The sequence below is a fragment of the Condylostylus longicornis genome, unplaced genomic scaffold, assembly GCF_029603195.1.
Source record: "Condylostylus longicornis isolate FDR11 unplaced genomic scaffold, ASM2960319v2 ptg000004l, whole genome shotgun sequence".
NCBI classification, from domain to species: Eukaryota; Metazoa; Arthropoda; class Insecta; order Diptera; family Dolichopodidae; genus Condylostylus; species Condylostylus longicornis.
Window position 1 is genome coordinate 9483303 of NW_026577973.1, and position 13937 is coordinate 9497239.

Consider the following 13937-nt stretch of genomic DNA (forward strand, 5'->3'; position numbering starts at 1 on the left):
AATCCAAATTAAAAACGAGACCTATACCAACAAAGAATTCCAATCGTCTCAAATCATTTTGCCACCTATAATGAGCGACAACCATTCCTCAGGAAAAATGAAACTCAACCTCGATTATCTGCATAATTTGCACTTGGGTAACGTCAAACAACTGAGCGAGCTCACTACAACTTCAGCAGTTAGCATAACATTCAATGCCGCATTTACCTTAATTATCATCGCCATTTTACTAGCAGCAGCTATCTACAAATACCAAAACCGGAAAAAAATTAACATCTCTCTAAAAACGTCAGAACTAGGAGAACTGGAATCAAAACTCCAACCAGTAAAATTGAGCTTCTGATCCACGTGGACGCGGATCTTAAAGGAGGGAAGAGTTAAGACATTATGATACACGCGCATAACATCAGACGCTGAGGTCAGCATAATTTTCATGAGAATATTGTTTAGCAATTTACCTGTGAAAACTCTATTTTTATAATTCCCACAATAAATGCCTAATAAGCATTTTTAACTTTATAATTTAGCTTTAACTTTATAAATGTAATATTTTGCTTAATAATCAATTATTTACTATAAATATGTTCAAAATTAGTAATTAAGGCCAGTTAAGTTTTGTTATTACAATTAAACACATTAACTCAATAAAACGGACATTAGTCCACGAAAATATTTTTTTACAAGAAATTGAACGATAATTTCTTAACTTACATATGTATTTAAATTTCCATTACTCAAACTTGCATATTAATAAAATTATTGTAGACCAAAATAATAACAATTTCGTATATATGTACTCTTTTAGATACTATATTATACATATGTCGATATGTTTGTATATATGAATATATTATAATAAATATGAAAAAAAATTAATATTCTATAAATATTAATATTAATTTTATAAAATTTTTACAATGATCCTCAGAGACACTTGAATATAAAATTTGTGATAATTTTTATTTGCTTTGTACGTATGTAAATGTATATAGAACATAATAACACTTTTATTGTTGCAATATGTGTATGTACACTTTACGTAAAACCTTGAGAATATAAAATATCGAATGAACTTTTGAATTTCACTGTACAATATTATTTAAAATAATTGAGTGAAAAAAATATTAAAGTTCATTTAAAAAACTTAAATATAAACTATACTAGTACTTATAACATTTAAAAAATAATATTAATTTACAAGTCGATATAATATTAGAATAAATTCATAAATGTTTATTAACAGTATATTATTTATTTTATCAATAATATATTCATTTATATATCAAATACATATTATGTATACACTATAATATATTATAGTGTATAATGTTATAATAATATTTTTTAACACAATAATTATTCTTTTGTTATAAAAATTATGTACATATATGTATGTATATGTATTACAAGTTAATTATGTACTTAACTATCTATTTTTATACTTAATTTCCAACTTTTATACTTAAATTCCAAAATTCCATGACGACGCCTTTTTCAATTTTATATTTTCTGAATAATAAACAATTTGGTATAAAATTTGCTTTTTAATATGGTAAATGTATAATTAAAAATACATAAAATGTATAATATATACAGATATGTATATAATATATACTTGGGTAGTCTCCTCGTTCTTTTATATAACATACGGGGTATATAAATACATATATAAGGACATATGTAAAGAATAATATACATATTATAATACGAGTATCATTTACTATAAATATAACAATATTATATAAAAAAATTCAACGTATGCAAACATACGTACATATATTTATAGAAACATATACATTTTTACAGCATGATATTTTTTTACTTCTTATCATTTATTTATATTATATTTTATAATACGTACATTCATTTATAAAATTATATATACAAAAGTATAATATTATATTTTTTAATATGCTCTGATCAATATACATATCTACACACATGTATGAAATTATAACACTTTTTATTTTCATATTTAGAACACAAAACGATAAGAATAATTAAGATTTATTTACCGACAAGTTTACATTATAAAATTTGTTTTATACATTTATTTATATACATAAGCATATTATATAAAATTGTTATATTTTTGTATAATATTAAAGTTTAAATACATATCTATAAAAATATATGTATATTTATAAAAATTTTTTATAAATCATGGATATTTTTATTAATAAAAATAATTGTTGATTTTCAAGTAATAATGTTGAAATGGAGTTTTTATATAATTTTTTTAGGATATTTTCAATATTTTTGAATGTTATTTAAAAAACATGTGTAAACCGGATAACTAAACGTCAATTAATTTAATTCTATATTAATAAATATTTTATTTATTCAGTAAATTTATTCAATAATTTTAATTATATTTATTTATTCAAAAAATATAAAAATATTTGTTGCTTGTTTTAACAAAATAATTTTCAAATCAAATTTTGTTCTTAAGATCTAAAAATTTAGTTGTTTTACTAAGTCATTGAACCTCTTAAACTTTGATTCAGAAAAGGTTTACGAAAAAAGTTATAGAATAAGAAAAAGAATTAACTTCAAACCAATATTTGCGGGGACAAATTTAAAATTTGACATACGAAAATTGACATCCTACAATTTGAACGTCAGTGTCAATTTCCATATTTACGTTTCATATAACGGTTTTTGGACATATTCAATTGCCTGTGCTGAAAAGTTTACAAAATACATACATTATGTATATACTATATTCACCAATCAGGGTACTTCCAAACACAAATATTTCAAATTTACGGTATTTGTTTAATTCAAAAGATTATTTTAAGGCTAAAGATAATATTTTAATATTTGAACTTATAAATGTATATGAAGATAATTAAAGTAAATTATTTTAAATTAAATAATTTTAATTAAATAAAGATATACTTATATAGAAATACTAAATTCTTTTATAAAATTTAAATATTATGTATATAAAGAAAGATATAAAAAGTTGAAAGAAATTTGTTGAGCATAAAATATAAATTTTGTTGTTGGCAAAGCTTTTAAAATCGTATTTTTTATTTTTTTATGACTTTATTTCTTATATAAAAATTTAACGTATCTAACTATGTATATAATGTGCATATACATAAATATGTATAAGTAAAAAATAAAATTGTATACAAAATTTTAAATGCTTTAAATACAAATGTATAGATTATACAAAACTGTCTTATTTTTGTATGTATATAATACATACATATATATACATATTTACATTTCAAGTCTTCATTTGTGATATAGCTGCTACAATTATTGTTTGCTGCCAATTTTATGTATTATGTACACATATATATTGTACATACTTATATATTTATGCAATACTATAAAAAGTATCTGGTGCCAGAATACTAAAATCTAAAAATATTAAAAATACAGAACTGAATCCAAATCAGACTTCGACCCACTTGATATGGGTAAAAAGAAAATTTGATGGGTGTATAAAGTACATCACTCTTGTGTACTACATACACCCATCATACTGCTATTAGTTATATTTTAACATATACGAGTATAACATATTTGTAGATATGGATATAAAGTGAAGTGATATTTGAACAATGTAATAAAAGTTGTTTTTAGTACAACTTTTAGTCGAATATCGATTTTCGAATTTATTAATTCTGTGAGGATAAAATTTCACGAGAACTTTTAATTTATGAAAAGTATTTTGTTATAGGGTGTGGTTCTCCGTAATGTTTTCCGTAAATGCAATGTAATATAAGTTCTTATGTACATTTAGGTATGTAAGTATGTATATGTAATTGTATTAAATTTTTATTTTTGTTTCTGCAAAAGATCATTAATTATAATGGCCTTTTTTAATTATTAAGTACGCATTTATTTTTTTTGTAGAGTTTTTTTAACGATTTCTATGGAAATTTTCTGCAAATTATTTTCTTTTTTAATTCGAGAAATTCCCGGGATTTAAAAATAAAAATAATTTATTCTTTAAGGTAAATTAACTTAAATATTTTTGTATTAATGTATATGTTTGTACATACATACATACATATACATTTAATTTTGTGTATTAAAAGCAGTTTAATAAGTCTCAAAATGATAATTAATTAGAATAAGTACTATGTATAGATAAAAAAATTTATTCAAGTATTTTTTAGATAAAATTTTGATAAAATGTAAAATGAAGATGCTATTAAATTTTAAAAGTTTTTTGGTCTTTAATTAAAACATTAAAAAACGGAAGCATTTTAAAAATTTATGAAATACTGATTTGGAATTATAAAAAATAATACTTTTAGAATCCAATATCAAAATTTGCAACTACTTAAGTATTATACTTAAGCTTTCATTTAGAAAGCTCATATTATGTGTGTTGCATTTACTGAATTTGTAAGCTCAACGCTAAGAAAACTGAACGAATTTCTCGAACTACGAAAAAAAAAATTGGAATAAATTTACTGTTAATGGTATTTATTAAATACGTGTTAGGCTTGCCTATATTCCATCCATTAAATCGAATTGATTTTCAAAGAAAACAAAAAATTAATTTAAAATTTTAGTTCTTTTAGTTACAAGTTACTTGTCCAAATAACTTTTTTTTATAAATTGGCATTTAAAACTACGATAATTCGTGTTTTATTGTATGTTGTTGCTGCGGCCTGCGGCCAGTTTTGAAGTGGGAACTTATTTTGTTTAGGGCATAAGTGCTTGTCTATTGCGCTTATAAATTTATACTTACTGTTTTTCAAGCTCTTTTGACAAATGTCAAGGTTTTCTAATTATTATTCTAAGAACTTGCATACATTTATTAACTTTCAAATCACATGCCGTGAAAAATTTAATATACATATATATGAACTTCGCTTAAAATTTCTAATAATATAAAATTCATTTTTGAAAATTAGGTTTATTTAAGAAAGTTTTTCTTATCAATAATTTATTCGTTTTGATATATTCGTAAATACCCAGTGACACAGGGAGACTGAATTGACACAAATAACAATTGCTTAAGTGTAGTGCAGTCATTCGAATTTGTGTTATTATTGTATTTGTTATAAATATTAATTTTCTCTTTTAAATTTAAAATTCAAATGCAGTTTACATAGCGTTGTAGTATTCATTTTACGGAATTATTTTTATTTAAATGCTAATAATTGTCATTGCAATAAAATGTACTCTGTATGGTGATTAATGCTTTTACGAACATTCATTTGAAAAGCTCTGAATATGTACATATAAAATGTATACATAATTGGTTGTATCATATTTTTAATATATGAAATTATGTTTTAATAATAAAATATAATTTTATTTAATATATAATAAGTATGCCATGATTTTTTAATAAAGCAGAACAAAAATTACACTGAAATTTAAAAATGTTGCAAGATATTTAACTGTGTTCAAAAATGTCTATTTGGCAAATATTAAACAATTACTAAAAGAATATTTAAAAGGTTACACAAAAGTAGTTTGATGGTTTTTTGTTCTTTTCTTTTTTGATATAAAATTTTTGTTATACGAAATATATTTCTAGGATAGAAGATTGCTGCTAATTGGTGTAAAATAAATTATAAGTTGCCCTTGACTCCAATTTTCATTTTTGTTTTTAGGAGAACAATAAAAGTGCAACGCAAGTTTTTCTTGTGTTTAAGCAAATCTTGTACATTTTAATTCCGAAGATTAGGTTTTTGAAAATACCTCTATTTTTCAATAGGTAAATAAAATTGTTGACACTTTTGCTTTTCGAATTAAAATACTGTATTAATTTTACTTTAGCCTCCTGGACTTTGTTATACACATTATATCTAAAATATTTACATAGTACTTTATTTTTGAAATTTATTTTTTATGACATGTTTTATGACAATATTTTACATGAATAGCTTAACTTTCATATATAAATTTTTTCATTATAAAATTTAGAATATTTTACTAATTCTATATTATATTTATTTTTTATTTTTAGATCTTCCTCCATTGAGCTATATTGATTTGTTTCCTAATTCCCCAAACTTTCAAGGTGAGGAAAGTATACGTACTGCAAGTACGGAAAGCGGTTATAAATCTTCGTCAGAATCAAATTTAGGAAATTTAAAAATAATGAATTCGAGATCATCTAAGAATAATAGCAATCAAAATAAAAATGTAGCAGTAAGTCCATCACCATCACCTAGTTTCGCATCAGAAACAGAAAGTTTTGAGGATAATCCAAGTGTAAAAAAGAGAAAAAGAAAACGTTTTTGCTATACATGTGATACCGAATTTAGAAGAAGTAAAGATTTTTTGTCACATTTGAGAGGTCATGTAACAATGCCATACTTGAATATCAAAAAGCTTCCCGATGACAATATTTATGTTAAAACATATTTAGAAAGTAAAAATAAATCAGCTGAACAACCCTCAAAATGTATAAAATTAAAAGTAAAAAAATTAGCTGGTATGTTAAATGATGAAAATCAATTTAAAATCATTGAAGAACCAACTGTAAAAATAAAAACTGAACGAATAGATGATTTTGAAAATTCAGAAAACGTCACAGAAAAACAAGCTGAGTCTGAAAAAGTAGGAAAACCAACAGTAAGAGTGTTGCGACCTGATGAAATAAAAAAAAGTAAAAGCCCACCAATAGAATCAGTATCCCAACCAATGAGAATGTTGGAAAATATGCAAATTCCAAACAATAACAATAAGGCCAGTGTGATCTCTAATCCCATAAGTGAAACGGGATCAGATGGATATTTCGAATGTCCAACACTGGACGGACTTGATCAATTTGTTCAAGAAGGAGGTGGGGAAAATGCTGATGTTCTGTTAAAGAAACTTTTAAATTCAAATCAATCAGATTTAAATATGAACTTACTTGAACCGGATCAATGGTCTGATAATCCTATTCCAAATGAATTTATTTCTCTCGATAGATTAGCTATTTTCTGTACAGTATGTAATGCAACATTTGAAAATGAAGTGCAGTTATATGAACACAAACGGGTCAGTGGTCACGATATGCCAATAAATTCATCAAGCTCGCTGTCACCTCATTTGCCAAATCAAATGCCAATGCATCGCGCTTTGCATCCCTCACATCCTTCATATCATCAACAACGCTTTAATTTTCAAAATCAACAAGAAATGAGGTATTCACCTAATAACCCACATGCTTCGCCAGATATGCGAACAAATGGCATGATGTATCCTCCTGGCCACCCTCACCAGCAAGGAAATGATCACCACTTGCAACCAGGATCTCCTTATTCAAATTCTTATATGTATGGTCCACAGGGGCAGCAACTAATGAATTACTCCTCGCAACAGCATCAAATGATGATGCGTCGGCAACCCCCTCCTTTATATAGGGTTCCACAACCTCAACCGATGAGGCCACCGAATCTAACACATGCATCGCATCCATGTATGCCATATAGCAACTATCATGAGTCCTATTCAATGAATTCGGAAATTGCCAGAGCTGGAGAGTTTATGAAAACTAGACTTCAAAAAGATCCAAATTCAATTACTCCCCCAATAACGGCTGACCAAATTAAACAAAGTAGTTCACCACCCGTAATCATGGGTACACCCACGCAAATAAGGCCAAGGTTTCTGACTCCACCAGTGAGACAAGAGTTGTTACGACAACATGTAGTAACTCAACATCAAGGAGCACAAACAACACGTCCAGCACATCCACAACATTCACAGCACTCTCAACATCCGCAACATCCTCAACTTGCTCAACAACGAATGCATCCACAAATGGCTGCTAGAATGGTGAACAGTCAGGGTCCTCCAAGTATGATACGACCTCCTGGACCAGGAATGAAAATGCCGGGCATAATAGTTCCTAAGCAACCGGGTTCTTCAATGCCTCCAAACATTCAAAGAGAAATACCACCCGGACCAGGTGTTCGAATAACTGGGGTAACAGCACCTCGGGACTTTAAGTTAGTTCCGAAACCGACCGCTCCTTCTCCAAAACCAGCAGAATCTTCGCAATTGGGTCCAGCAATCAAAAAAATAAAGTTAGATTTAAAGCAACCTAGGCACAATACAAGCTCGCCATCACAACAAAATCGTTCAGATGGCTTACCAATAATAAAAAGTGTAATTGGAAATGCGATTAAGTTTCATAATCCAAACAGTCCTAAATCAGCCACACCTCCTGCCACCGACAGAGAGTCTCCGATACAATTGAATGATCAAATTACTTTAAGTATGAAATCTGGTGAAAATAAAAAAGATCCAAAGGAAGTAGCCAATTTGTTAGCTACACGTGGTATCATCGTCACCCAAAAAGGTGGAACAAAATCAAAGGAATCAACTGAAAATAGTTCGCAAAATTCAAATACACCCCCAATAACTGCTGCTAAAGAAGCTGTCCAGAAACTTCAAATGAATAATGCAGTAAGTATAATATCAAAAAAGAAATCTGAAGAAGTGGAAAATACTGAAAGCAATTCAAATTTACCCGATTCAAATTCCGAAACCTCAATCGCTTGCAATAACGATAAATGTCAGGAAAAGTTTTCTTCAACAGAACAACTTAATAAACACATTAACCGAGCACATCCTTCCAAAAATAGTAATACCTCAATGAATACCTCAAGTAATCCTAATGTATTAAATATAAGAGCTTTCAAATGCAAAGTTTGCCCAGCGTTGTTTTCAAGTCAAGATGGTGTTCAAGATCATCAATGGAAACAACATAAGATAATGCATTCTAGTGCTGATGAACTTGGAGTACCGGTTATAGATTTAAGAAATGAATTGACAAAAAAGAAACTTGCCGCATTAGGAATAACAAATTATATACCGCTCTGCAATAAAACTTCTACTCATTGTTTTGGATTTCCAATTGTTTCTGTTCAAGGGGCCACTAATTCAAATATTTGTAATCTTTTAGGTTTAGGTGCATCATCCGTTCTTTCATTAGGCCCAGTAAAACCCATTCCAAAAGGTTAAAAATAATTTAAAAATTTTTAAATTATGTAAATAATTAATGTAATTAATTTATTTTAAAATATTATTAGGTTAAAAAATATTGTATATTTATATTATTTTCATGTTATTTTTTAAAATTTAATTATATGTATAACAAAATATAGTTTTAGTATATATGTAAAATCATAGAATTGTATATATTGAATTGTACAATTTAAGAGTAATTCTACAGTGACTGAATTCATATTGAATTGGCTGGTTTTTGTTAATACTGCTATGGAATATTACATAAGGTTGTGATTTGATTACTTTTCAAAAAAATATTACAGATTTATTTTTGATTTATGTATCAAAAAACGTTATTGTTTAAATAATATGTTTAACTTTATGGTTATTGTAACGCATATTTTTGGAAATAACGCTCTTTTCTGAATTGCATCTTAGATTATTTAGGTTATTTAAATTCCCACAGTAGAAGTAACTTTTATTTATTTAATTCATTGAATAAATTCCACCGTGGACACAGTGGACATTTTCAATTCCGTAACAGAATATTTTGTATGTTTATGACAATAAAATTAAGTACATATTGCTATATTATGGAACAAAAATAATGATTCCGTAATTTTATTGAAACCCAATTCTAAGAAGTAATTTAGAATACAGGCTATATAGTTAAATTTTGCAAATATGTATAAATTTAAATAAAAGTTGTTAAAGCCTTAACCTTTTTGTTCTAGAAATTGTATGTATCAAAATATTGTTAGGAATATTTTTTTGCAAAAACTTTTTATTAACCTTAAGAATTAATAAAATTTAAATTTTGTTTTAATATTTGTATATAAATTTTAATATATTAAATTTGTATAAAAATATTATATTATATTGAAAGACTTATTCAAAAACTGTACGACAATATTAAGTTAATTAAAACAAAAATATATTTGAATTGCTTTGGTGCTAGTTCCTAAGTATTGTTTAAAAAACGTTAACATCTTCAAAAAAGTCAATTTTATAATAACACTATTTCTTTGGTACATACTTAAAAGTATTTTTAATGATTTAAAACACAAATTGTATTTGAGAGAATAAATCTGCTTTAAAGAATTCGTATGCAGATAAAATGTAAGTGAAGGGATTACTGTAGAATGAAATTGTAAGTTAAAAGAAAAAAAGAAAATAATAATCTTAAAAAAAACAAGTGCACAAAATGTTATTAAATAGTAATATTAATTATTATCTAAAATAAAGTTTGAATTAAATTAAATTAAAAAAATAAGACTATAATTTATGTTCTAGAAATTTTAGTAGAAGTCCACATTTAATATTTATATAAATTAATTTATTTAATATAAATTAATTTATATAAATATTAAATAATTTTATATTAAAATTACATTTTTGAAATCATACGTGATTTTGCCTATTCAAAATGCATATTCAATTATTAAATTAAATAATATATTAGAGTTTTTCATAGTTGCAATACTGCGAAATAATAATCTGATACATATGTAATATACTTTTGAAAGATGCTCAAATAAGATAGATGCTCGGACAAAATTGCGTCTATTTTGAATTCAGTACTCGTATGTGTTTATGAACGAAAATTTTATTGTCCATATGTTTCGTTTTACATTTCATCATTTTCGCATCCTAGTAATTCTCTAAATAAATAAATTTTAATAAATCATATGAAAATCATATTTTCTTACCCTTTACTTTATATTAATTCACTTTTATGCTTAATTTACTTTGAAAATGTAAAACAAAATAAAAGCAGGTATGGTGTTTTAACTGCGACAGCCATGATAATTTAAATATGTATTTTTTGATAAGTTAGAAATGTTTATGAACACACTATTCCCCGGCCTTGGTATGAGTTGGGTTTAATTTATACAGCGTTTTTTGTGGTTATAATAAGTTGATATTAATATTAATAATTAATATATCTATTTTATATGAAAGACAAATAGGAAAATGAAAACACCAATGTACCTTGAATGATATACTTTAATTTAATTTTTAATTGAATAACAAATTTCTATTCACTTCCATTTTCATCATAAGTTTTTTTGAAGATCACAAATTTATCAATAAAATTGAATTAGCTCCCCTTATAATTAAATTAATATAGATGAGACTAATTTGATACAATTTTTCAGATGGGCATTACTAAAATTAAAAAATTATAATTTCTTAAAAATAACAAGCTTAAATATACAATGTTCAAATTGATATTTAATTTAAACATTTATTAATGTAATTATTATACGATTAATAGTTTCCTCTTATTAAATTAATATATTAATTTAAATGTTATATAATATGATAACAATTTTAATTGAAAAACTTAATTTTAAAAAATATGTAGTACTTATATAAAATATGATTTGAATTTTAAAAACTAAATTTTCCTCGACATTTAAAAAATCCAAAATTGTTTTTATTATGAATCACAGCACCAATTCCAACATAATTTTCCATTAAAATTGGACAATCTTCAAAGCAACAATTGAAATTTACACTATCTGGATTTGAGGCAGAAAATACTGCTATTAATTTATTATATAATGATTCAACTGAATAAATATTTCGTAATTTGTCTAATTCACTCGAAGGTTGAAGTGAAGACGCTTGTTCTAAAAAACAAAGAACGTAATTTTAAGAAAACAAAGTTATATTTTACAATATGTATTTATTTTACCTAAGGAATTATATAAAGGATGATCTTTAATTGTAACCCATGGAATATCATCGGCAAAAGGATTCCATGAACTTAATAGTGACAGTGGTTGCCCACGGTTCCATAACACTCGAACACCAAAATCTTTTCTTTCTCTAAAACATTTACATTTACATAAATATTTTTTGATTATACATAAATTATTTAATTTTACTAGTTGTTATGAAGTATTATATAATATAAATATAAATTTAAATGTAAAAACTGATAACTAGAACTTGATAACTAGAACTTTATTGCTGAAAATATATGCTAGTTTATTTTATCGGTTGTTTCTGGCAACATTTATATGACAAGGTATAAGAAAAGCGTGCTCGATTTTTTCGATGCAAGATTTACTCTTATTTTACGTCTCCCCTACGTATAAAACGCATTTAGGAAAAGTATACAATGTCAAGAGCTTTTACTAAACTTTTTGGAATTTGATACCTTGTAAAATTTACGTCGTAAGCGCATTATTGAAGTCACGGTTATTTAGTGACTGAAATTTGCATGTGGAGTTTTATCGAAATTTATGATAAGATGAAAAATTTATTTTCTTATTAAGTATTAATAAAAGTATTAAGATATTCGTGGGAGAAAATACGGAAAATTTGATACTATTAACATGCTTAGAATCTGTAAATACTATTGGAATGCTAAGAGACAAATTAATAAAAACTTACACTGGTCTGAAACCTGAAAAATCAAATCTATTTGCAATTGCTGTTTTTGGTTGATTTGGTCTCGTATCCATATAATTTCGGTCGGTTGCATTTTTTTTGAAACCAAAAATGCTTCCACTTATGAAAGATGCAACACCATTTGTGATACCTTCAATTCTTCTACAAAATTATAAATAATATTTATAGTTTATATTATTTTACTGCTTTTTTATGAATAAATAACTTACGGTACTAATGATTGTACTGGATATGCCAATTTGCCCTTAAGTACAGTATCAATTTGTTCTAAACGTACTTTATTGTGTTGAAGAATTTTCAATGCAATAAAATCATATTTAACTTGTAATAATGATTTCGACGTTAAAATGAAAACTCTCTCTTTTTCAGTATCCCAGTGACTAACTCTAAAATAATAAGGGGTTAAGTTTGAAATGTAATATGACATAATAACTCTTCTTTATCTTACTCTGTAAGTAACCAACTTCCTAAAACTTGAGTGTCATTAGTTGGTCTCAATAGTGTTTGAACACAATCATCGACGGTCTTCTGAAATTGACCATTGCGAAATGCGAAAAAAGTTTCAGGGGCTTGAGTGGCTGCATCTGGTTTCAATGGTGTTGATTCTTTCTTTTCATCTAAACAAGTAAATAAAGAATAGAATTTGTAATTTAAAGTAATTTAAAGTAAGTAGAAAATAATTTTACCTTCTGCACCAATGCTATCATAATAATCATCTTCAAGCATTGGAGGTGGTGACGAAATATCAGAACCACTTAAAATTGCGCTTTTTTCCATTATTCCATCATCTTTACGTGTATTATTTCGATACCGTAACGTTGATACATCTTGATTAGTGTCATCAGTGGAAATTTTTAATGTTGCACCCGTAAATTCATATGTTTCATCCTGATCAATATCGTTGTTGAGTTTATTTAATTCATTAGTCCGATACATTTTGGAATTTTTTGAACTAAAATTTGTTGTATAATTTTTTCTTGCTCTAATATTTTTTCTTTCAAAGTCAACCCTTTCCTCAAAAAATTTCAGACAAAAAATTTACTACTTCTCTTATAGTTTCTTCATCATAAAAGTTCTTTCAAATTAAAAGACTTTTTATATTTATAAAATCACATACTGATGTTGTTTTTAAATGGAAGCTTTTAAATTCTGCAATAATAATCGTTGAATTAATAAAAATATTATTTTTAACAAAATATCTTAGAAATTATAATTTCAATTAAAAATTAAAGAAAAACTAAAGTAGAGCAAAAAAACTTTTGGCACAAGGGAGTAGTAAATGTATATATGTATGTTCATTATGTAGCCTTGGAAAATTTTAAAAATTAGCAAAAAAAAAACAAATTTGTTCCTTAAGAAATTTTTTAGTTAATATACGAGTAATTTACAAATGAAAAATAAATAAAATCATAGTAAGTAAAATTAAAAATTTTCAGCTCTTTCACAATATTAATGGAAAACTTACCAATTTTTAAATAATAATGTTTATTTAACATGTTAGTGAATATTATTTACTAATAATTTCTATGCATTCTTCGCTGTATCCCTATAACCATCTCGATAATGATTGCCCTACTATTAATGCG

General features: G+C 25.7%; 2 protein-coding genes across 2 annotated transcripts in view; one reads left to right on the forward strand and one right to left on the reverse strand.

Annotated features, from left to right (window-relative positions):
- Positions 1–10189, forward strand: part of LOC129610042 (uncharacterized) — a 43238-nt gene extending 33049 nt beyond the window's left edge. The window contains exon 3 of the mRNA XM_055522361.1: positions 5951–10189. Coding sequence (XP_055378336.1) covers positions 5951–8943 — 2993 coding nt within the window. The 3' untranslated portion in view covers positions 8944–10189. The remainder of the gene's footprint in view (positions 1–5950) is intronic.
- A 181-nt stretch (positions 10190–10370) lies between these two features.
- Positions 10371–13937, reverse strand: LOC129611549 (tumor protein p63-regulated gene 1-like protein). The gene is made up of 7 exons (XM_055524750.1): positions 13817–13937; positions 13038–13500; positions 12800–12968; positions 12561–12737; positions 12334–12492; positions 11630–11763; positions 10371–11564 (listed from the first exon to the last, which is right to left on the reverse strand). The coding sequence occupies exons 2-7, from the start codon at positions 13285–13287 to the stop codon at positions 11323–11325; spliced, it is 1131 nt and encodes a 376-aa protein (XP_055380725.1). The 5' UTR covers positions 13288–13500; positions 13817–13937; the 3' UTR covers positions 10371–11322.